At 41.9% G+C, this 25,636-nt stretch overlaps 2 protein-coding genes across 4 annotated transcripts in view; both read left to right on the top strand.

Moving 5' to 3' along the window:
- Positions 1 to 25,636, top strand: part of LOC103350904 (uncharacterized) — a 326,018-nt gene that overhangs the window by 149,624 nt on the left and 150,758 nt on the right. The window lies entirely within an intron of this gene.
- LOC138844998 (uncharacterized) lies at positions 9,382 to 20,134 on the top strand. 2 transcript variants are annotated; one of them, XM_070055656.2, is made up of 3 exons: positions 9,382 to 9,747; positions 17,808 to 17,907; positions 19,411 to 20,134. In XM_070055656.2, the coding sequence occupies exons 1-2, from the start codon at positions 9,382 to 9,384 to the stop codon at positions 17,823 to 17,825; spliced, it is 384 nt and encodes a 127-aa protein (XP_069911757.2). In that variant the 3' UTR covers positions 17,826 to 17,907; positions 19,411 to 20,134. The 2 variants fall into 2 exon arrangements, with proteins under 2 accessions (XP_069911757.2, XP_089167840.1); XM_089311714.1 differs by lacking the exons at positions 17,808 to 17,907; positions 19,411 to 20,134 and adding an exon at positions 10,146 to 10,299.

Raw genomic sequence — 25,636 nt, 5'->3', positions numbered from 1 at the left:
TTTTTTGTGTGCTTGAGATAAATTCATTTTCTTTATTTATCTGGTCTAGCACTCTATGAGGACTCCAAGTCAGGGGTTTTAATTATATGCTGGACTGCAACCTCCCCACCTGACCTGTCAGTTATTGAGAGACACATGTTAACATTTCCTCCATGGTGGCACACAGTCCATACAGTTCTATCAGCTTGTTTCCTGTGTTTTGAAACTTTTCTAATGTGTGTATATTTATAATATATACATATACATATACACATATAAATATATTTCTTCAAGCTGTGTGTGTCTTAATATTGCTGTATTCTCTGCATAAGTTGAACCATTTATCATTACACAATGATCCATGTCATGTCTAATACTGCCTTTATATTTTGGTATTCAAGTCAAGTTCATGTGATTGTCATAGAAATAGTAGCTTTATTAGATTAGAGTTTGATTCACACATTCATTTTTCACTCTATATTTAACTGTCATATGTCTATACTTTGTACATCTTTTACAAAGAGTTAATATCTGAATATTTTAATCCAATCAATTGGTGTGATCTTGAAATTAATCCATTTAGTTTTACTAGAATTCTTGAATTGTTTCTGTCATTTTACATTACAAATTTTCTACTTTTTCTTTTCACCTTTGCCTTTTTGTGTTTTCTTGTTTTTGTTTTGTTTTCTTGTTTTGAAAGCCACAAGGCTAACCCTGATAAAACTGTAAATTTCACCTAATATAGTCATTATTACAACATGCAAGTAATATAAAGATATTAATGAGATATTTTACATTTTTTCATGGTAACATTTTGATATCTGGTGTTTACTTTATACTGGTAATTTAAATTCATAATCACTATATTTCTTTTTTTCTTTTTTGACAGGCAGAGTGGACAGTGAGAGAGAGAGACAGAGAGAAAGGTCTTCCTTTGCCATTGGTTCACCCTCCAATGGCCACTGCGGCTGGTGCGCTGTGGCTGGCGCACTGCGTTGATCCGAAGCCAGGAGCCAGGTGCTTCTCCTAGTCTACCAATTGGGTGCATGGCCCAAGCACTTGGGCCATCCTCCACTGCACTCCCGGGCAGAGAGCTGGACAGGAAGAGGAGCGACCAGCACAGAATCCGGCACCCTGACTGGGACTAGAACCCAGGGTGCGGGCACGGCAGGCAGAGGATTAGCCTATTGAGCCACGGCTCTGGCCCTGAAACCTAACTTTTTAAAAATACATTGGAAAACCATGATGTTGTGTTTGAACATCTTTAATTCAAAAGATCATGTGCGCACTCCTGGAACTTTGTCTTTTATTTCAATATCCTATAAAATCTATTTAACACAATTGATTCTGACAAGTTTTATGAGATCTGATAAATATGTGAAGATTTTCATCATGCTCTCATCTTTGGGTGAGACTTTGGCTCTGTATAGACTTTTGTGTTTTTAATGCTTGTTTCCTTGCATCCATTGTTGCTGAAGAATCTATTGTTAACTTGATTGCTGTTCTTTATTCTCTGTAGGTTTTTGTGATTTTTCTCTTTGTTTTCTGAAATTTTATTAGAAATGTGTCTTTCCTTTTCCCTTGGGCATTCTTTGAAATTCTTTCCTCTGTACTCTTTTTATTGTTTTATTGTTTTTTTTCCTCTCCATTTAAAGGATGCTTTTTTAGAGAGCTCTATTTTCCAGGTAGTAGGATGTCTATTGCCACCCCTCACATTTTTTAGCTTTGAAAAACACATTCTGTTGTCCTTGCTTCTTTCATATTCAAGATCTGCTCAATATGGTGTCAAGGTGATTGTTTCTTCAATTGTGTTCATTCTGCTACTTTCCCACCTACTGCTTCCCTCTTCTCTAATTTGATTATTATACTTTTCATGCTCAATATTTTCTTTTTTAAAAAATGTTTTCTTATTGAATTAAATTGCTGTTTTAGCTGTTGTAGTGTTTTTGTCTCATGGAATCTAGCATTTTGCAGTTCTTTCCCAATAGTCATACTTCTTACATACCTAGCACACTCATTTTCCTCTGCCAGCGTTGGCTGCACAGTCAGGCTGGCTCCCCTTGGAAGCCTAGACTCTAAGATTCAGCCTCAAGGGTTCTGGAGATGAGAGGAGGTGGAGCCCAGGCACCAGGAAAACATAGTCACTCACTCAGCACAGCACATCTCAAAGTTTTTTACTCTTTTTTTTTTCTTTTTTTTGACAGGCAGAGTTAGTGAGAGAGAGAGACAGAGAGAAAGGTCTTCCTTTTCCATTGGTTCACCCCCCAAATGGCTGCCACGGCTGGTGCACTGCCCCGATCCAAAGCCAGGAGTCAGGTGCTTCCTCCTGGTCTTCCATGCGGGTGCAGTGCCCAAGCGCTTGGGCCATCCTCCACTGCCCTCCCGGGCCACAACAGAGAGCTGGACTGGAGGAGGAGCAACCAGGACTAGTACCCGGTGCCCCAACTGGGACTAGAACCCAGGGTACCAGTGCCACAGGCAAGGATTAGCCAAGAGAGCCATGGTGCCGGCCAGATCTCAAGTTTTGACCCCAAGGGGTGGCAGCATTAAGGGAAGCCAGGACCAGGATTGTGATGCTTAGCCTTAGGTGAAGATTGGATTTTTGGCACTCCCTGCAAACAAAAGGTTTAAACTCTGCATTGATTTTACTCCTGAGAGCCCCCTAGCAGGGATCAGGGCCACAACAAGCAGTGTTGTCAGGGACAAAGATAGGGGTAAGGGACCAAGAGCAGAATCCCATAATTCCTTTTCTATTGTATCAACCCAAAGCCAGAGCATGCTGCCTCCCACACAGTCTCCAGTTAAACATGTGCCCCATCCACCTACCTGCAGTCAGGCTAGTTTAGCAACCAGCAACCCCAGATACATATAGGACTCCCAACTCTTTTCATATTTCCAATCTGTATAATATTTAGAGAACAATACATTAATAATGGAGTATTGACAGTGTTTTCTGTTTTAAAATAAAGCAAGCTCTTTTTCAACCAGGAAGTGATATACCCTGAAGCCCCCAAATCAAGAGGGGCTCAGTAGGTTAATCCTCTGCTTGTGGTGCCAGCATCCCATATGGGTACTGGATCAAGTCCCAGCTGCTCCTCTTCTGATCCAGCTCTCTGCTGTGTTCTGGGAAAGCAGTAGAAGACGGCTCAAGTCCTTGGGCCCCTGCACCTGCATGGGAGACTGTGAAGAAGCACCTGGCTCCTGGCTTTGGATCGATGCAGCTCAGGCTGTTGTGGCCATTTGGGGAGTAAACCAGCAGATGGAAGAGCTCTCTCTCTGTCTCTCCCTCTCACTGTCTGTAACTCTACCTCTCAAATAAATAAAAATTAAAAAAGAGCTTGCTATGCTTCCCCATTTCCTGAAAGTTTCTCCATCTCATGCTTTAACAGTGGGCCAGATCATATGTTTTTAAAACATATGTTTTGGAAAACATGGGCATGCCTGCACAGTGGGAATCCAGAGGGGCGATGCACACATTGCTCAATCTAGGTGTGCATAGCAGAAAATTTAATGTGCGGAACAGAAGAGCCCAGAGCAGCACTGGAAGTTAAGCACTCTGGAGGTCTTTCAGAAGCGAGAGGCTGTTGAAAGTGGAAATCTTGAATTTAAGATCTGCTTTGTCGTGGCAGCCTGGGTCCAACCCCTCCAATCAGCCTGCCTCTCCAGGCGTTTCAGCACGCCAGCTTTCTCCTAATTTACAAAGCTTTCCCCAGAGCCTGGGTGGAGGAGGCAGCTTGGAGCAATGTTCTCCTTCCTGCCTGAGGGCCAGCAGTGGAGCCTTTCTCTTCTTAGAAAACTGGCAGTGCAAGGTGTGATTGTGAGTCATGGACAACAGTCCACCTCTTTCTGTAACAGACGCATTCTCAGACCCAACTAATTCAATTCCTGATTCTGCCCACAAAACCTGTGGCGCTTAAAGAGAAAAATCTCATTCAAAGAGCGTGCAGATACTCAGTCCCTGGTGCTCCACTCCTGATCCAGCTCCCTGTGAATGCACCTGGGAAAGTGGCAGATGATGGCCCAAGTGCTTGAGCCCTACCACCCACACTGGAGAACAGGATGGAATTCCAGGCTCCTGGCATCCCCTTTTAGGGAGTGAGCAAACAGAAGGGAGAGCTCTTATCTCTTTTATTTTCTCTGTAATTTTACCTTTCAAATAAATAAATGCATCTTTTAAAAAAAATAAGAAAGATCATACAGATAGCTTCTGGCAGAACTGGGATTAGAACTACTTGTAGGAAGAGATGATGTATACCAAATGCATTTTTTTACTCACTTTCTCACTGTTCCATCCAAGAACAAGTCATTGTTCCTCTTACTTTCCTTTATGTTTCAAGTTACGTCCTCGGATCTGGCTGAAGAGCCCATGACAGTATTTTAGGCATGGAAAGCCAAGACACTCTGGCAAAAACAAACAAACAAACAAACAACTAAATGAAAGATCTCTGCTAGTGAGATCCCAGTAGAAAGAACGGGCCATCAAAGAAGGAGGCACCTTTCTCTGAAGGGAGGAGAGAACTTCCACTTTGACTATGACCCTGTCTAAATAAGATCGAAGTCAGTGAACTCAAGAGGCTTCCATAGCCTTGGAAACTCATGACTAGAGCCTAGGGAGATTTCTGATGCCATAAACAAGAGTGTCAAATTGTTAAGTCAACAACAGGAGTCACTGTGTACTTACTCCTCATGTGGGATCTCTGTCCTTAATGTGTTGTCCAATGTGAATTAATGCTATAACTAGTACTGAAATAGTATTTTACACTTTATGTTCTGTGTGGATGCAAACTGATGAAATATTTACTTAATATATACTAAATCAATCTTCTGTATATAAAGATAATTGAAAATGAATCTTGATGTGAATGGAATGGGAGAGGGAGCAGGAGATGGCAGTGTTACGGGTGGGAGGGAAGTTATGGGGGGGAAGTCATTGTAATCCATAAACTGTACTTTGGAAATTTATATTTACTAAATAAAAGTTTTAAAAAAATAAATCTTTTTTTAAAAAAGAAAGTTTGGAAACAAACAAAAAATCTTAAACTATTGTAACTCGAGGACTGTCTGTATCTGTATTCTAATCTCTCTAATTCTCTAGACTGTATTACCCTTTAGGCAACAAGAGATCATAAGAAATCACAACATGGAGAAAATAATTACTACTGATAAGTCCTCAAAGATGTTTCATTCATTGCAAAAAACAATCTCACAAGGATAAAAAACAGTGATGAACCAGAGAGTAATAAACATGTTGGCTGAGTGATTTGGGGATTCTCGACGTTATTTGTGGCAAAGGATGCTAAGAGATATTCAATTCTCCAAGTGGCAAATGTAATTTCCTGTGTTATAGTTTGCCGGTCCTTCCTGAAAAAAACAATCTGGTGTTCAGAATCAATGCTCTCTTTCTAAAGATAACCCTTCCTTGGACTCCCCTGCCTGACAGCATCATTTACTGTGCAAAGAAAGCCAAGCTGCTTTTCCCTCTCAATGGTACCTAGACTACCTCTCTGACCATTTGATTAATATCATTATTAAGTTGGTGTTTGCTAGAGCTGGTGTTGTGGTGTATTGGGTTAAACCACTGCCTGCAATGCTGGCATCCCTCATGAGATCCAGTTCACGTCCCTGCTGCTCGGCTCCCAGTACCTGCTAAGGTGACTGACTGAGGAAGCAGTGGAAGGTGGCCCAAGTACTTGGATCACTGCCACTGAATTGGGAAATCTGGATGGAATTCCAGGCTCCTGGCTTAGGCCTGGCCCTGCCCCGACAATCCCTGCCATTTGGGGAGTAAACCAGCAGGTGGAAGATTCTATTCATCTGTCCCTTCTTCCTTCTTTCTGTAACTCTACCTTATAAATAAATACATAAATCTTTTAAAAGGAAATAAGTAATGAGGAGGAAATCTTTTAAAAGGTATTTATTTTCTGATAAAAAAGCTCATTTTAAGTATTTGTAGAAAATACAGTAAAGTGCAAGAAAGAAAATTAAATTCAACAGTAATCTTATAATCCTGAGAAAATGACTTGCTCTATGCTGCTATATTTCCATTCATCATTTGCATTATAATTTTACACAGTTTCATTCCCTGATCTGTCACTTAGTTTGAAGATCATTTTCCCACATCATTAACTATTTCTAAAAAACACCATTTGTCCTCATTACACAAAGTGTCCCATCCTGTGGCCAAATAATAATCTATTTTTGTTTGCTCATTTAAAATCACTTTCCTTTGTATTTTCTACACTAAAATTTCTACTATAAACATCTTTGTTCATCTCTTGCTCATTTCTTTGGTGATTCTGAATGACTGATACCTGACAGTAAACTATTTTATTAAAGGTTATTTTAAGGATTTTAGTGCATGTTAATTCTCACTAGACAACACGTGGATCTACTATAGAGGTAGCAATATACCACAAATGCTAAATTCAGGTAGAAATAACTTATACCATAATTTCTTCTGTAAACTGAAAGCATCTATAATGCCAGAACTTTACCACAAACAAAACATGATTTCACTACAGGTTGAATAGCCCTAATATGAACAACTGAAATCTGAGGCACTCTAAAATCTGAAAATTTTGTGCATAATGTCATAGGCAGAAAATTCCACAGCTTGAAATTCAAGCGTGAAATTATCAAAAGTGTGTAAAACTGCCTTCAGTCTATTTATATAAAATGTATATAAAACAAGTGATGTTTGAGAATAGACTTGGGTCCATCTTCAAAATACCTCATTACATACATGCAAATATTCCAAAATTTAAAAAATGTACACTTCTAGTTCCAAGAATTTTGGATAAGGAATAATCAACCTATATTTCATAGTCTTCATTAATATAACTTTACTATTCCAGGAAATTCTTGACCCAGAAGATAAAAATTCAAGTAACTTAATTTTCTTGGGAACTTCTTAAATAAAATTCATTGATTTCAATAATAGATTATTCCATTTGGCTTCATCAAGGTAAATAATCTCCACTTAGTAAAACAGATTGCTTAGCTGAGACCATCCAATTACTTACTCTAAGGTTTGCTTCAAAATCCTCACCTTCTGAATCTATCAATCGTAAACTGTGAGATCACAACTTTGGAGCATTCTCTTACAGAAACACCCACCTTAAGCAAGATCCCTTCAAATCATATACATATCCCAGCTTTGGCTCCCTTTTCAGAGACAAAACTAACACAGTGACCATCTTCCTTTGAGCCTATAGTCAAATGGGCCAGACCAAAGCCAGGTGTCCCATGTGAGTAGAAGGAACCCAACTACTTGAGCCATCAATTTCTGCCACCCCCAGTGTACATTAGTAGGAAGCTGGAATGGGAAACAGCGAGGACTCACACCCAGGCAATCCCATATAGGATGTAGCTGTCCCAGTGCGGTCTTAACTGCTGGGCCAAATACCCATTATGCATAAAATGAATGCCCTTTCCTACAAAGTCAAAATTATTTTCCTTTCAAACACTGTTTGATCTCTAACAACCTGGAAAATATTTCTATTCATTTCTGCCAGGAAGTTCACACTTTTTTTTTTCACTCTACTCCCAGTTCCATAGATAGAAAATCATTATTTTTTTTCTTTTCAAATATTTTATTTATTTGAAAGGCAGAGCGCCAGATCTTCCATCTAAATGCCCACAATGGGCAGGGGTGCTGAGCCAGCGGAAGCCAAGAGCCGGGTTTCCCACGCGGGTGCAGGGGCCCAAGTACTTGGACCTCCTTTGCCGTTGGTTCACCCTCCAATGGCCACCGTGGCCGGCGCGCTGCGACTGGCGCACCGCGCTGATCCAAAGCCAGGAGCTTCCTCCTGGTCGCCCATGGGGTGCAGGGCCCAAGCACTTGGGCAATCCTCCACTGCACTCCCTGGCCACAGCAGAGAGCTGGCCTGGAAGAGGGGCAACCGGGACAGAATCCGGCGCCCCGACTGGGACTAGAACCCGGTGTGCCGGCGCCACAGGCGGAGGATCAGCCTAGTGAGCCGCGGCGCCGGCCGCAGCCGGGTCTTTTATCAGCGCTCGGGTATAGAATCCAGCCTCACAAATGCCAGCTGCAGGCCTACATTTTAATAATAGCCTTGCACGGGCCGGCGCCGCGGCTCACTAGGCTAATTCTCCGCCTAGCGGCGCCGGCACACCGGGTTCTAGTCCCGGTCGGGGCGCCGGATTCTGTCCCGGTTGCCCCTCTTCCAGGCCAGCCCGCTGCTGTGGCCAGGGAGTGCAGTGGAGGATGGCCCAGGTGCTTGGGCCCTGCACCCCATGGGAGACCAGGAAAAGCACCTGACTCCTGGCTCCTGCCATCGGATCAGTGCGGTGCGCCGGCCGCAGCGCGCCGGCCGCGGCGGCCATTGGAGGGTGAACCAACGGCAAAGGAAGACCTTTCTCTCTGTCTCTCTCTCACTGTCCACTCTGCCTGTCAAAAAAATAAAAAAAAAAAAAATAATAGCCTTGCACGCACTGTACTGAAAGACTTGTATTTGGGCATCATTTATGCGACGTGCTGGTGCTTCTGCCTTACCCAGATCAGAGTCGTGTGGCTGGGATACTTTCTTCTGAAACGTGGCAAGCCCACCCTACCGCCAGCTCCCTGTAGTCGGTGTGCAGCTGGGGCGTGGCAAGAACACCCTCTGGCCTTAAGTTTTACGGTTGCAAAGATTGAATTGGAGCCTTGCAGATCGTTTTATTATTTTTTTATTTTTTCTTTTTTTGACAGGCAGAGTTAGGCAGTGAGAGAGAGAGACAGAGAAAAAGGTCTTCCTTTTTTTCGTTGGTTCACCCTCCAATGGCCGCTGTGGCCGGCGCACCGCGCTGATCCGAAGCCCGGAGCCAGGTGCTTCTCCTGGTCTCCCATGGGGTGCAGGGCCCAAGGACTCGGGCCATCCTCCACTGCACTCCCTGGCCACAGCAGAGAGCTGGCCTGGAAGAGGGGCAACCGGGACAGAATCCGGCGCCCCGACCGGGACTAGAACCCGGGGTGCCGGCGCCGGCCGCAGATCGTTTTACTGATTCCACAAGGAAACCCTGAGCCCATCCTCCACAGCACCTCTCCCCCAAAGCCCGCCTGCTTTCCCTTTCACCTCGAGCACGAGGAAATGCCACCACCGGCCCTCAGGTCCCCTCTGCCAGCTCCCACGGCACCGCGCCTTCGCAGCGGCGTCTCCCCAAGGACGCTGTGTGCGCCCCGTGCCCGGCACGCGCGGGACCGCTGCAGGATTCGCGGGCGGAATAAAGCCCCCGGAGCAGCCAGGACGCCGTGTGACGCTCAGTCAGCCCGAATCCCGCGTAGCCCACGGGCAGCACTGCGAGGCAGCCGCGCGCGGAGCGGGGCCTGTTAGCAACGTCCTGCTCCGGGGACCCGGAACACAAGCATGAGGTGGGATGTAGGTGGCCCGGCACCGCGGCTCCATGGCTCCGCCGTCTGAGACGGTCGGCCCCGGGCGCACTTCGTCGGACTGCGTCCTCGGCGGTGACGCCATTTTCCCTAGATCTCCACCGCCCGCCCCCTCGCCCGTCACTCCCGCGGCTGGCCCAATGGCGGCGGCGGAGGGCGGGCCGGCGCGGGGGGCGGAGACTGGGGCGCCGGGGGCGGGAGCTCGTGGCGTCAATGCGCCTGCCCGCGTCCGTGGAGAGAGGCTGCTGTGTCCAAGCTCCCGGGCCCTCTGCGAGCCCCGGTGGCCGGGGACGGCGAAGATGTCTGCTTCGTTAGTCCGCGCCACTGTCCGAGCTGTGAGCAAGAGGAAGCTGCAGCCCATCTGGGCTGCCCTCACCCTGGTCAGTGCCCGCGGCGCGCGGACGGGCCCATGTCCCCCGCCGCCAACGAGGGGAGGTCACGACGGCAGGGCGCAGGCTGCGGACATGTCTGAGTGCCGTGGCCGCTGGGCCGCCGCCCCTGTGTGAGGGGGACTACGTTTCCCCGAAAATCATTGTTTTCATACTATACATTCTGCCCCCCAGCTGAGAACTATACGTTCTGCCCCCCAGCTGAGAACCACCCACTAATGTCCTGCTGCATGCCAGCACCAGCAGACACAGTCCCCTAGCTGCGCACTCTGACACTCTGGCTGTGTAGCTGTTCTCATAATACCTCTTTTATGACACATTTCAATGGCAGAGTTCCCCTCCCCCCCACTGGTGAACCGCTCGTGATTTTATCTCTATCATCTTTCCAGAAAAATGCCTATAAATAATACTAAAAGAAAGAACAACAGCAAAAGAAAACATAATGCCTATCCCCCCACCAAAAGCAGACACGCAGACGTTCCATTTAGAGTGAGAATCCTAGAGAAACTTCCAGGCATCAGTAAGATTGATGCCACATTCACAATGGAATAATGAAGGAACAACCAGGTGAGCCTGAGGAGGAATGGGAAACAACACCTTCTCCCTGCCCCTGCCCTAGGGTCCCAAGACCCCCACTAAACTGAGCACCACGCAAGGCACTCAAAGTGTTCCTGCCTTGACCGTGTGTAAAAAAATGCTATTATCAGGCCCGGGAGTGCAGTGGAGGATGGCCCAAGTCCTCGGGCCCTGCACCCTCCTGGGAGACCAGGAGGAAGCACCTGGCTCCTGGCTTCGGATCATGGCAGTGCGACGGCCAACGCGGCCATTTGAGGGGGTGAAGCAATGGAAAAGGAAGACCTTTCTCTCTCTCTCTCTGTCTCTCTCTCACTGTCTAACTCTGCCTGTCAAAAAAAAAAAAAATGCTATTATCAGAAAAGAAGTACACAGTTACGGAGCAGGGTGGCCAATGGCGGCTTTCTTCTTGGTTCTTGGATGACAACACTTCCTGGCCTATCACTTCAAGAGCAGGGGGAGGAGGAAAAGCCTCAGAATCAGAAAATACTGAAGATTGAACTTCTCACACTCCCCATAAGCCATAAGCAGAAATCGGTGTTACAAGGATTAATGTCAGCCAACGTAGAATTCAGAATGTGAGAGAACTTCATACAGGCCAAATAGTGTAGTGAAAATTGGTACATTTCCACATGAATGGTAGTTTTCAAGAAAACTTTTGCAAAAACAGAAAACAAGAATTGATATATGAAGTAAAATAAATACACAATCTCTCAGCACGGGGAAGCAAAATTAGCAGAGTACTATTGCAGGAGACTGTCACACCCTCAGACATAGAATACCCCCAAAAAATACCATGTAGAGAAGTTTATAATATATTTAGAAAGTTGAATTTAAAAGCTCCTCTTCTACAACTGGACACGTATTTGTGGAGTGACCAGTCGATAGGGCTTCTGTCTGTCTCTCTCTGCCTCACAAAAAAATTTAAGATTGGTTATTTAAATTCAACCACGTGTTAAAAATCACAAAACACCACAACCATTTATGTGATTTAATACTGGAAAATGTATTAATCAAATGAATAGATAATATTAGTTTAAATGATGTAAGCAAAAAGCACAAGACAAACTTCTAAACTCTTTGTTATTTTTTTAAAAGAGATTTTAGTAAAACAAGTTAAGAAACTTCTTAACTTGACAAAGATGTTCATCTTACACAGTAGCCATCAGCAGACTTAAGAGTGAACAGGAAGGGAGTACAAACTGCCAGTTACTTCTGCTGGGGTATTAGCCCAGAAGGGTTAGCCAACGCATTAGAAGGGACTGAATTATCACTGTCTACTTAGAAAACCAGAGATAATAAACTGAAGCTCTACTGCCACTATTAAGCATATAAACAATGTTGTTAGACACAAATTTGGAAAAAAAAAAAACCTTCTGGAAATAGTCCTTCAAAATATATAATGGAAAAAAGCAAGAATAGAGTGTAGCAGGAAAAAAAAAAACCTAGACTAAAGCATTTAGGAATAAATGTGACAAGAAACATGTAAGAACTATAAAAAAAAAAAAGAATTACAAAGCTTTGATGACAGAAAGAAAATAGTCCTGGATAAAGGGAGAAGCATGGCATGCTCCCAGAAAGGAAGGGTGAATAATGTAAAGATATTAATTCTTCCCAAATGAATGTCCATGTATTATGAAATTCCAATACAAACCTCAACTTGATTTTTCTTCTTTTAGAACATGACAAGGTGCTTTTAAAGTCAAGTTGGCATAAAAAGCTAAGAATAACGTAGGGGGTTTTGTGAAAGAAGAAGAATAAGGACGGCTTGCCTCACCAGACATGAAATCTGATGAAATCTGTTTTATAAAACCAAAGTGATTAAATCAGATGCTACTGGTTCAGTAATTGACAGAAAGATCAGTGGAAGAGATGAAATGTGCTTTGAATTAGACTTTAATATATATTACAATGCCTTAGATGGTAAGGATAAAAGCGCCTATATGGAAGGGGAATGACAGTATGGAAGAAGACAATCATTTCAGATAGGGAATGGTGAGGAAGGCCTTACCGAGAGGGTGTAAGATTTGAGGAAGATGTGGGAATAACCCACCCCTGCCTAGGGCCTCTAGGCTGGGGAACAAAGGCTGATGTGTTCTATAAAGACTAGGGACCAGGCCATGCCTCTTGCTGGGCCAGCAAGGCTGGGAGGTAGGAGGAAATGAGGCAGGGACAGACTGGGGTTGGCTCATACAGAGTCTTTTGGACCATCAAAAGGATTGTAGCTTTTAGTCATGTGACATGGCAAGTCATTGGAACATGCAGGAGAGAGGCATGGCAAGACCAGATTTCCATTTCTTTTTTTATTATTTTTTCTAAAGATTTATTTATTTATTTATTTGAAATTCAGAGGTACACAGAGAGAGAAAGAGGCAGAAAGAGAGAGGTCTTCTATCCACTGGTTCACTCCCCAATTGGCTGCAATGGCTGGAGCTGCACTGATCCAAAGCCAGGAGCCTGGAGCTTCTTCTGGGTCTCCCATGGGGGTGCAGGGGCCCGAGGACATGGGCCATCTTCTACAGCTTTCCCAGGCCATAGCAGAGAGCTGAATCAGAAGTGGAGCAGCTGGGACTCAAACTAGCACCCATATGGGATGCTGGCACTGCAAGGTGGTGGTCTTACCCACTATGCCACAGTGCCGACCCCCTGATTTCCATTTCTAAATGGCTACTCTGGCTTCTTAAAAATAGACTCCCAGCTGGCATTATGGTGCAGCAGATTAAGCTGCCCTTGTGATAAGGCTATCTGGTATTGGAGGGCCAGTTCAAGTTGCTCTGCTCCCCCTCCAGCTCCCTGCTAGTGTGCCCAGGGAAAGCAGAGCTTGGGTCCCTGCCACCCATGGGGAGAGGCCTGAATGGAAGTCTGGGCTCCGGATTTCAACCTGGACAAGCTCCAACTATTGTGGCCATCTGGGGAGTGTACCAGTGGATGGAATATCCCTCTTTCTCTCTATTACTCTGCCATTCAAATAACAGATAAATATTCTAAAAAATAAACTATAAAGAAATAGGAGTAAACAAAAATGGGAAATCCAGCTGAAAGCTACTGCAAAGCTCCAAACCATGCAGAAAGTAGGGAAGGTTTTGCATAAGGCAGAGCCAAGAGGGTTTACTAAAGTTGTGAACATGAGGTAAGGGGCAGGTGTACAGGGGCAGCCATCAAGGCTGACTCCAAAATATCTGTTGTTTTTATAGCTCAGTTGAGAACTCACACAAAGCAGTTTTGGGAGAAAAGGTCCAGAATTTAATGTGGGATACGATACATCTAGCATGGACACCCAGGTAGAAATGTTCAGAAAGTTATTCTAAAAGGAGTGAGTATGGAGCCTACTGGTTAAGATGCCATGTCCCGTATCAGCACACCTGGATTGGATCCCCAGCTCCAACTCAGAACTCCAGCTTCCTACTTCCGCAGACCCCGGAGGTCAGCAGGTGATGGCTCAAAGTAATTATGTTCCTGCCGCTCATGTAGGAGTCCTCTCAGCTCCTGGCTGCAGTCTCTACACAGCCCCAGCCATAGTGGGAATTTGGGGAGTGAACTAGCAAGTAGGCCTTCTCCCCCTGCCCCAATACATTGAAATAAATAAATAATAAAATTTTCATTAAAACTGTGAAAAGACAGCAAAGAAACCCACGTGTTTGAAGGAGAAAAAAATGAATGGAAATTACTATACAGTTCTAAGAGAGAGTCACATTATAGTTATACATTTGGAAGTGAAAATATATGGGTTTTATTTTAACTCATGCTTCTGGAGTGAGGTCTGTGGATGAGGCCCAGGCCTGCGAGCACTCAGAGTAAGGGTCACAAGAGGGGACAAGCAAAGACAGGGAAGGAACTGCCAGGGAGGTAAGAGGTCATGGTGATGAATGTGTTGCAGGCAGAGACAGTGATCAACCCCATTTACAGGATCAAATTCTATCAAGATTGAAAACTGGTCAATAGATTTGATAACATGGAGTTCATTGGCGACCTTTTGTCTTTTAAAGATTTGCTTATGTACTTAAAAGGCTCAGTTACAGAGAGAGGGAGAGAAAATGACCACAGCAGCAGGGACAGCCAGGTAGGGAATGCTGGCATTGCAGGTGGTGGCTTAACTCGCTGAGATACAATGCCAGCCCCTCATTGGTGACCTTGATAAAGGGATGTTTGGAGGGTATCTAAAACTAAGTGCAAGAGATTTAAAAAAGAAAAAGAAGAGGAGAGGAATTGGAGTCAAGTTTTCATGCGTGTTGCTTCGAAGAGGAACAAAGAGACAGGGAAGAAGCTAGACTCAGGGCCAAGATTAAACATTTGGGAAATAGAATGAAAATAGATCTTTGCATTAGTACCTACGACAGAGAATATTCCGGATGGCATGAGGAATTCAATGCAAAATATAAAATATAAAATCCATTAAATCTAGTATTACTATGTAACTTGGGGTGCACATGGTAATTTAAGCACAACAAAAAGAAGACACACACAACCACACATACACACTTCATTGGATTGCAAAAGTGCCAGAAAAACTATAAAACAAAATAATATATTTGAGGAACACATGATACAAATTCATCATACAAAACTGCTGCCATGCAGATAAATGTCTTCAGGGAAAAACACTTGAACATCAAGACAAAATTCAGCAGAGATCATAAATGGACAAGAAGGACAAGTGACTAATATAAATTATAAAAACATTAAAACTCATCTGTAAACAAAGAAATAACAATTATAGTAAAATGAGATAAAATTTTAACTTTCTCAAAAAGTTATAAAATTCTAAAATTATTTCTTACACTCAGCTTTGGCAAAATTCTACTTAGGGTAGGTCATAGTGTTTACAGGTAAATATTTTTTATTTTTATTTTTTATTATTTTTGACAGGCAGAGTGGACAGTGAGAGAGAGACAGAGAGAAAGGTCTTCCTTCGCCGTTGGTTCACCCTCCAATGGCCGCTGCAGCCGGCACACCGCGCTGATCCAATGGCAGGAGCCAGGTACTTATCCTGGTCTCCCATGGGGTGCAGGGCCCAAGGACTTGGACCATCCTCCACTGCACTCCCTGGCCACAGCAGAGAGCTGGCCTGGAAGAGGGACAACCGGGACAGAATCTGGCACCCGACCAGGACTAGAACCTGGTGTGCCGGCCCCGCAAGGCAGAGGATTAGCCTGTTGAGCCACAGCGCCGGCCATACAGGTAAATCTTACAGAAGGCAGATTGGATCAATCAATGCCTGTAGGGCTCTCATGAGTTTTAAACCTGAGTTTTGCCTTTAAAATTTGCTTTTTAAAAATTTTAAATTTTAAAAATAAAATTTTAAAATTTGCTTACTTAAGAAAATAATAAGTCAGGCAATATGCATGAAAAAGCACATTAAGTGTTAACTATGATGTTTAAAATGAACAAAGAACAAAACTAAGTGTTCCTATATAAGGACTGTTTAATATATTATTGTATATGCAGATAATGACAAGATGATACCAATTATTAAAAATCAAATTTTCTAGCATTATTTATCACAGTAGTCAAAAGTTTAGCATGAGATGAGCATTTGTTCTAGCAGTTAAGACGCTGGTTAAGATGTCCATGTCCCATACTGGAGTACTTGAGGTTGAGTCTCAGCTCAACTTGATTCCAACTTCCTGGTAGTGTGCACCCTGGAGGTAGCATGTGACCATTCAAATTTTCAAGTAATTGGGTTCTTGCCACTCATGTGGGAGACTACACTGAGTTGCTGGCTACTGGCTTTGGCCTGACCCAGTCTTAGCCATTTTGGGAATTTGGAGAGTAAGCCAGATAATGGGAGACTTTTCCCCCTCCCTCATCTGTCTTTGTTCCTCTGCCTCTCAAATAATTAAATTAACAAATAAATATAAATTTGTAAAATAAGCTTAACATAGCATAGCAAAGGTGTTATGAATACAGACTCTGGAGTGCCACACAAGAATTGTTAATTACACTGAAACTCATGTCAGGGCAGTCTTGCATTTAATGATTCTCAGAGAAAGCTCTCTTTTCCCTTCTACCCAAAGATACCTTTATTACAGGCAAATAGTCCCACTTTCTCAACACATTCCTCTCCTTTTACTCATTTAAGGGTCTTCCTTTTAGGGTCCAAGTTTCTTGCATGGAATCTGTAATCCCACCCCTCTCATTGCTCAAGTTCAAAGTATTATCTATTTTCCACATAGTCCTTCAAATTCAGGCTCTAGGAACTGAGAGATCAGATGTCCTAAAGCAAAGCTGAATTCACTAGAACTTATCTCTTTGAAGTAATACTACTTCATTGCTTTGTGTTTCTTGAATTTTCCCTCCTCATGTGTCAGTTGACTATGCATTTAGAAATATTTTAAAAATATTCTCCCAGTATTTTAAAATATACTGGGAGTGTATCTGTATTTTCACAGCCTACTATATTGTTAAAAAAAAGTATTTCATAAATTTTCTACATTGTGGAAAAATCATCTTTAAAACTAGTGGGACTACATGATTCATTTTCCCCACAGAATCTCCCTACATCCTCACCCACATGGGTTGGCTCAGTCTATTTCCTGTACTTTAAATGTCCTTGCCCTTGACACATTTTTAAGTCTCATCTAGCCTCAAAGGTCTGTTCCCTGAAGCCTTGCTCCATCTCTCCTGAGGCTTCTAAACTTAAATGGATTTTCTCTTTCCTTGGAGACTCATCATTTTCTGCCCAATATTTATAATAGCAATATAGCAGACCTTGTTCTCCTGTGTTGATAGAAATTAGAGCTTTGACTCTACAAAGGCTTGAAATTTCACCACTGATATTCTGTTTTTCGTTGAGTCCCAAGTCTGAACCCAATATTAAAAGGCTGGGTTCAGAAGTCACTCCTGTAATTCTGGAGAACAACTGACAGCTGGAAAGGCCCTCTTCTCCAGTTTACCTGATCACTTCATAGACAGGCTAACAAGGTGGCAAAACTTTGATTCCCCCAATGGATTTCATAGGAAAATTGAGTTCTGCTGATCCTGAACATGAAGAGAAAATGAGAAGATCCAATCAATGGATGACTGTGGTCAAGAAGTAGGTTTTTTTAAAAATGCAATTTAAAGGTGAAGATTCAGATTCTGCACTAGGTTAGATGTGAACGATCCCACCACTTGTTCTGTATGGAAACAGGGTGAAGCAGTCATGAAACTCTCAGTGGGTGCCTTGATTAGTGCAAAAATTGTTTAAGTGAGAGAGAACATCACATAAAGTTTATATTAATGGCAAGATTTATTTTAATAGCGTTATAAATTACGTGAGCCCTATATTTATAGAATCATTAACGGTCCAAAGGGGTCACTTACATTTTTTGGTTGTATTTTATTGCATTTTATGGAACAAATTATATGCTATAGTAAGATTCATGAATATGGAGACTGATGAAGGTCTTAGGGTATATCCCTTGCAAATGTCAAGCATTTTATTAATGTTTATGATGCCTGAAAGGCAAAATTCATGTCTGTTTTTACTTCTCTTTTAGGAACTCAAGGAACGTTAGTTGAAAAAAAAATGGAAGATGGAAAACAGGAAGTTGCTCTCATCTTTATGTCTATTTTTCGCATTCTTGCATTTCTCCTCAAGTGAGTTTATTTTCAGAGCAGATGTCGAGTCTTTCTTCAGTCTCCATTTGTGGAATTGTAACAGATAAATAACACCTTCATTCATTATTAATAGGTTTTGTAGAGATCAAAAAAATGGATTCCAATTTCCAATGAATAATTCCACTGGCAATTATTTGCAGTTTAAATAAAAGGAAAGGCATTTTATGTGGACGATACAAGCAGTGGATAATTAAAATAAAGTAACTGATTTCCATAAATAATGAATATGGTAAATTATCTCTGACTTCATTTGCAAAGCTCAATTTCCAATTCATCCCCTGTGAAAAGGATTCATCACTTCCACTCTAGCCCGCCCCTCTATCCTGGGAAGGGAGGGGGAAGAGCAGGCTATGCATACTGCAGGGTTTCCTTCCCACAAGGTGTAAGGGGAGCTCATTTCAGCTGCACAGGTTTGAAAGCAAAGCACTGAGCCTGTGTGGTCTTTTTAAAAATTCTAATTCAAAGCTATAAATGATGTTTCAAAAATACACATGAATATTCTTACATAGACACTTATGTGTGAAACCCCATATAAAGGTATAGAAGAAGTACATTCACAAAATACTTACTGGATCAATGAGGCTTTTAGAACTAGCAATATATTATTCATTTCTAAAACAATTGAATATCAAAAAAATGACCCTTTGCTTATACTGTTATTTTCAAGAACAGAAGAGAAATTACAAAAAAAAAACAAAAAAACCCAGAGTGGTTTATTACATAAGTGAATGGCAAAAGGTTATAATCTTATGTTCTTCCACTTAGCATATTTCTTATTTTGCAAAATGAAAGATGGAATACAGTGAGGAGATGAGTAGGGAACTGTGTGGCCATTTTTTGTTCCCCCTACCTCTAAGGCTTTTATCTTTGCTAGTATTCCCATTCTTTATAAGAAGTGCAAACACGCATTTTATTGCAAAAGAAAAAAATTCCCATTTTGACTAAGTCAACAGTTCCACTCTATTCACTTTTCCCTGGAAGTTCAGTTTTCCCAGGATCTGAAGAGTTCTGCTGTAGCAAGCTCACAAATATAATCTCAGAATTCTGTGTCTCATAGTAAGAGTTCCTACATCGGGTGTGTGAGTGCCAAGCTGCAATATGTTGGTGGAAAGGAATCCTTGTGAAAAATAGAAGAGCACACAGTTGGAGAAAGATGAGTTTATGGCTCAGTTCCACCATTTACTAGCTGTGTGACCTTGAACAAGTTTCTAAAATTGTTGGCGTTTCTTCAGCTGTAAAGTGAGGGTGAGACTAGAATCTCACTCATATGGTTCCTCCGAGGAGCAAGTGTAATAACACTTTACGTGAGACAAAATATTCCTCCAGTGTTTCAGTTATTAGCACCCAGAAGTGTGTGGAACACTTTTTTTATTTTGGTTCATTTATGTACACTCATTGCTTCGTTTCTTTTCATCTATGTCTAATGATTGTTAATTTTGATCCCACCTATCTAATTTATATATCATAATATTTCTCTGACAGGAAACCAACACGTATTTACTGTTAACTGACAATGTGGCTTAATGATCGTGGCCCAGATTGTGGTGTGTGATGCATCAGCCGAGCTGAGTACTGTGATGAAACAGACCCACGGGATGTTGCCACAGACAGAAGCCATGATGGGTCAAGTCTGGAGGAACCATGATGCCATGGAAGGCAGAAGCCATTTCCTCCACTCCTTCTCTGGGACATCCCCCTTTTGGTCCTTCTTGGGGAATCAAAAGGAGTTAGGATACACAGCGTCACTCTCTCAATGTCAAGTGCACTTGGGAAACTAAGGACCTACCCGCAGAGAAATCTCATGGAAGACTAGTGCTGGGTATACACGTCCCTCAGAGACCCATTGCATCTCAGCCAAGTGGCTCTTCTCTCCTCTTTGGATCATCCAGGAGAACCAGAACAGATCACTGAACACTTGCTAAATACCCCATGCCCTGTACAACCTTTGCAATGTGCTCCATTCTGCCCCATTGCTTGGAATGCCTTCCTACACCTCCCTTGTGACATTCCCTCACTCAAATTCCCTGACTACAAGCTTCTACTTATCCTTGATTAACCCATTCAAAAGTCACTTTGTCTATGAAATAGTCCCCCACATTTTCTTTTAGGGAAAATTCAGTCACTCTATGGTCTTTTACTTATAACTCTTGTTACATTATAAAGCATTTTTCAAAGCATACACCAACTGTGCCTGACTCTACACATGGAAAGATCTACAGTGTCAGCAAAGGAATGTCAGTGAGTTTCTACATGAAAATCTCTCTACCTGCAAAGAATTAGAAAATCTAAGCCCCTGCTCCTTAGAGGATAAAAAGTCTGAACAGGTATAGCTAAGGTCTGATCAAGAAGGTAAACCTGAGGCATCTGGTTTTCCCTTTAACCCATCTCAAACCCCAGGAAATGATAAGAAAGCTGCAAAGAGCGTGGAAAAACATGTAGGAGAAGTTGCCATGGACCAGAAATCATGATAACTCTCCAAACAAGAGAAAGGAGTTAGAAATAGGAACAGAGAAAAACACCACCAGACAAAGCAAGAGTCCAAAATACAGACAAGAGATGGCTTGTCAAATGAAAACTCCAAAGACTACTGAGCAAAGAGATTCTAGGAATAGTGTACAGTAGGAAATTTGAGAAATATGCCCAGAATCTCTATGGCTGCCAGCCCCTCCACCAGTGCCCCACTGGACCAAGTCAACAAGGCCTGGTGGTATTTGGATCACTGAAAAGCAGTCTCTGTGGGCACGGAGCCAAAGGGGCACTAGAACTTGTGACTTTGAGATGGGTCTCTCCACCCTGGAGATGCACCAAAGTAAAACCCTTTGGCAGATCACAACCAGCAACACAATATGAACCTTATTCCATCAACCAAAACAGAAGAAACTGAAAAATGGGAGAGAGGAAAAGGGAGAGGGAGAAGGGGAGGGGGATAGGGACAGGGAAGGGAGGGAGAGGGGAAGGGGGCGGGGAGGGGAAGGAAGAGTGGAGGGAGAGGAGGAGGGAGAGGGGAGGGAGAGGGAGAGGGATGATGGAGGGGGAGAGGGAGAGGGACAGTCAACCCACCCACATTTAAAGGAAAAGCACACACTTAAAAATAATCATTTAAAAGAGCAAAGAGAAGATGACATTTAATCTACTAATGTTCTTAATTATTTTAGAAAACACTAAATCTTTCATCAGAAACACCTAAATCTTGGGGTAAAAAATATGACCTTTAAAGTAAAATAGATAGTAAATAATATCAAAATAATGTGGCTGAAGAACAGCTAAGTGAAATCAAAGATCAAGCCAAATTTTCACCTTGAAAAAAATCATAAAAAAAGAAAAACAGAAATAGAAAGTGTGAGAGAAAATTTGAGAGACGTGGAGAAGAGTACTTCACAAGGGCAGGAACACAAAGAAGTTGAAGAAATTCGCTGGGAACTGAATGAGAATACAGGTCTTCAGACTGAAAGCACCTGCCTCCCACCAAGGGTGAGCTTTAGGAAGTCCACACCTTTGCACATCAGGGAGAAATGTCAGAACATCAGACATGCAGAACAACCCTGGAAAATCCAGAGAAAGTAACAGATCACTTACAAGGCTGGGGAAATCACATTTGCATCTTTCTTTTCAACAGTGACACTGGGTTCCACGAGATAATGGACCAGTGTCTTTCTCTTGAACTCAGACTCCACACCTTGTCAAACTTGTACTCAAGTAAAGGATATAAAATGACTTTGGGACCTACAGACTCTGAAAGTTTGCCATCCATCTGCACTTCAGAAAACATATTTATGTAAGGAAAAATCCAATAAAGTAAAAAAAAAAGTGAATCCAAAGAAAAAGATATGAGAAAGAGTAGTAATCAAATAAAACACTAAAAGTTATAGTTAAGTTTAAATAACTATCGATGCTTGATGTTTAAAAAACGTATAAAAGAACCATCTGGAACTGAAATACCAGATGTTCTCAGGAATGGAGTCTGCCAGAGAGGATGGTGGGGAGCTAAGAATGCTAACATTTTATTCTTATATAAGACAAAGATACAGATATTATAGCTGCTGACAGAATTGTTGAATTTGCTCCAAATATACTGATAGGCACTGGAAGAATAGAAGTAGACATATAAATTCCAAATTACTAGGGAGGAAATAAAATGGAAAAAAAATCTATAAAATCAATTTAGCCAAGGGCAAGACAGAAACAAGCAAAACAAAAGCATCAACAAAACAGTAAAATTAAAGTATATAATTAGTCATTTAAAGAAAAAAGCATAGCTGTGTGAAACAGAAAGTTAAGTTGCTGCATGGGACGCCTGCACCCCATACCCAAGTACCTGGGTTGAATCCCTGCAACTCTGTGCTTCCCACCCAACATCCTGTTAATGTGTCTGCTAGGCTAGGCAGGATGGCCCAAGTACGTGGGTCCCTGTCAACCTCATGCAACACCCCGTCAGAGGTTCCAGCTCCTGGGTTCCTCCTGGCCAAACCCGAGCTGTTGTGGTCATTTGGATATAGAAACAGAGGATGGAAGACCTCTTTCTCTGTCTCGGTCACTTTGCTTTTCGAGTAAATAAATATATCTTTTTAAAATACAGAGGTTCATTTTAAATGATTGAAAATAAGGTTTAAGGACATGTAAATTACAAGAGACCCATTATAACTGAAAGACAAAATGCTCACTTTGCCTCCAGTTCCTGGGGCAGTGTCTGAATACCTTGTTATTTCCTGGGTGAAAGAAGGGAAAAAGTGTGCTTTGTGCTAGTGAGGTGACTCTTGCAGGGGCACTATACAGCTCCAGGAAGGGCACTGGTGGTCAGAAGAACTGGAGCTTGATTACAAGGTTGGAACTTTGAGACTTTCCCTCAGTCTCAGGGCAGGGAAGAGGGTGGAGGTTGCGTTAAAGACCAACACTCAAGGATTTCACCAATCCTGCCTATGTTATGACACTTATAACAAAATCTCTGAACAGTAGGGTCAGAGAGTTTCCAGGTTGGGCGACACCCACCACACTGCATACCGTGCCTATGCAGCTCTCCCATTTGGTGATTCCCAAGCTGTTCTTTTAAAATAAACTGGTGTTAATAAGTACAATGATTTCCTAAGTTCTGTGCACCCCCTGGTTTATACTTGGATGATCGGAAGTCCAAGTGGGAGCCTGAGAGTTGTCACTGGCATTAAAGTGGGGACAACTTCAAGGGACGGGACTTCAACCTGTGACTTTACACCTGCTCTGTGGTGTGTCAGACTTGAGCTAAATCTTAGGACACCCAGTTATATGGAGAAATGATTGCCAGTGTGGAAAAGCCTATACATTCGGTGTCAGAGAATGTGAGCAAAGCAGCACAGACTGCACTCATGACAGGAGCAAAAATTATTAGAAAAATGGCAGAGGAGGGTACTTTAAGAAGTTTATGGAAAATGGAAAGAAAAGTTTTTTGTGCATTTTGAATTCTTTACACAGACTTTTCATAAAATGAATTTTCCGTGAACATTCTGAAGAACTTTCATAGTAGAGCATAATTAATATCATAAGAGCAGAATAACAAAGGTAGACAGCAACAAAAAGGATAAAGTGGAACATTTAGAATGAATAGAAAGGAAACCCAGTAAAAAGATACAATAGTTACGACTTTTGTGCATCAAGCTACAAAGATACATACAAATGTGTGTGTCTGAGTGTGTACAGCAAATCTGATGAAATATGAAAAGCTAAAATATCCACAAACATGAAAGAAGCCTTTACCATACTCTTAAACAATTACAGAGCAAGTAGCAAAAGATTCAATGGAGGAGGAAAGAGAAGGCATAGAGAGGATTCAGTCTATGAAAAGACAACTTATTCAAGTCATTTGAGAAGGATGGAACACCAAACAAACAAGTATCAATCAAACAATTCTATTACTTCTCAAAATTTTCCGTTTTTTTTTTTCTAAAATAATAAAACTGCATCCCAATAAGCAAAAAGAAAATGAAAACAGGTGCAAAAACTTTCCCCATATCACACCTAGGTTAATTTATGAGAAAAATTGCATCAGTTTAACAGAATAGGAACTTTCTATGGGGCCAGCCTAACTCTGACATCAAACCAAACAAAAGCTACAAAGAAGAAATCAAAGGAACAATTTCATTTTTCTAAGATTCCTAAATAAAATATGAGCAAATTGAATCTAGCTATGAATTGAAAGAAAACTCTTTTGTGACAAGCCACATCTAGCTCAAGAAGAATGAAATGGTTTCACACTAGAAAAGCCACTAATACAACCAGGTAAGATAACAAATTCAAAGAGAAACCCAGCATGACTGTCTTAATATAGGTTGAAAGGCATTTGATAAAATTTAACAGCCATGGTTGAGTAAAGAAACACACTTTTTGGCCAGCTAGAATTAGATGTAAAGTCTCCAGTTTCATAAAGCCTTGTTTTTGGTTTCATTTTGTTTTGTTTTTAAGATTTATTTATTTATTTGAATGGCAGAGTAACAGAGAGAGAGAGAGGGAGAGAGAGACAGAGAGAGGGAGAGAGAGGGAGATGCAGGGAAAAAGCAAGATCTTCCATCCATTGTTCACTAGCTAAATGTTCGCAAAGCCAGGAGCCAGGAACATCATCTGGGTCTCCCACGTTCGGGTGCTGTGTGGGGATCTTCTAATGCATCAAAAGCAGAGTAGCCAGAACTCAAATTGGCCCTGGGATTTGGAGTGCGTGTGTTGCTAGCTGTGGCTTAACCCACCGCCCCACAGTGTTGGTCCCTTATGAAGACTTGTTACAGAAACCCATAGCAATTATATGTGAAATGACTCATTAACACATTCTTATAAAAGCCAGGAGCAAGAAAAAAGCAAGGGATCATTTTCAACATTACACTGCAATCCTAGCTAAAGGAAATGTCAAAGTAAACATGTAAATAATGAAAATATTTCAAAGGAATCTAGGAAGCTATCATCATTTTCTACAGTATGATCATCTTCCTCTAAAAGAAGCCAAGGACTCTACAGCTTAATTAGAACAAGATAAACTCTTAGAATAAGAAAGTTCCTTAAGGCAACACACACATCATCACATACATATGAAAAACAAGTACATGGAGGCAAATTTGAGAATTGAGAAGCAGATTGATGTTGTTCATAGACATTTATTTTATGATAAAGTGTAAGGATGTCATTTCAAGCAAGTGCAGAAAAGATAACACTAATCATGCAAATGTTTCTTAGAAAATAAATAAAATTAGAGCTTCTATCTCACACCACATGTAAACAATAAGTTTTGGAATTTCAAAAGGATTAAGATGCTTAAATATTAAGCAAATAAAAAGAAGCAATTCAAATAAGATTTTCTATTGCCAATAACTACATAAGAGTGCATGCAGTTTTGCCACAATCAATAAAATGCCAATAATGATAATCCCTATCATTCATTGAGTATTGTTCATGGATGTTCATCTTGGAAAGTTACAGTCTTACAACCAAGCTGTGTAATAAATATTGTCCCCACTGCAGAGAAGAGAAAGGCCAGCATAGAGAAGTAAAATAACCAGCTGGTTGTGGTGTGGCTTAGATTTGAAACAGGCTACACTGGATCCCAAACCATTTTATGACCCTGCTGTATTTTTTCATTCATCCAATAGGCATAGGTTTTTTAAAAAATTTTATTTAGTAAATATAAATTTACAAAGTACAGTTTATGGATTACAATGGCTTTTCCCCCCCATAACCTCCCTCCCACCTGCACCCC

This window comes from Oryctolagus cuniculus, chromosome 13 (assembly GCF_051225735.1).
Source record: "Oryctolagus cuniculus isolate XC-2025 breed Fujian yellow rabbit chromosome 13, ASM5122573v1, whole genome shotgun sequence".
NCBI classification, from domain to species: Eukaryota; Metazoa; Chordata; class Mammalia; order Lagomorpha; family Leporidae; genus Oryctolagus; species Oryctolagus cuniculus.
This window is presented reverse-complemented; position numbering and strand designations above follow the sequence as displayed.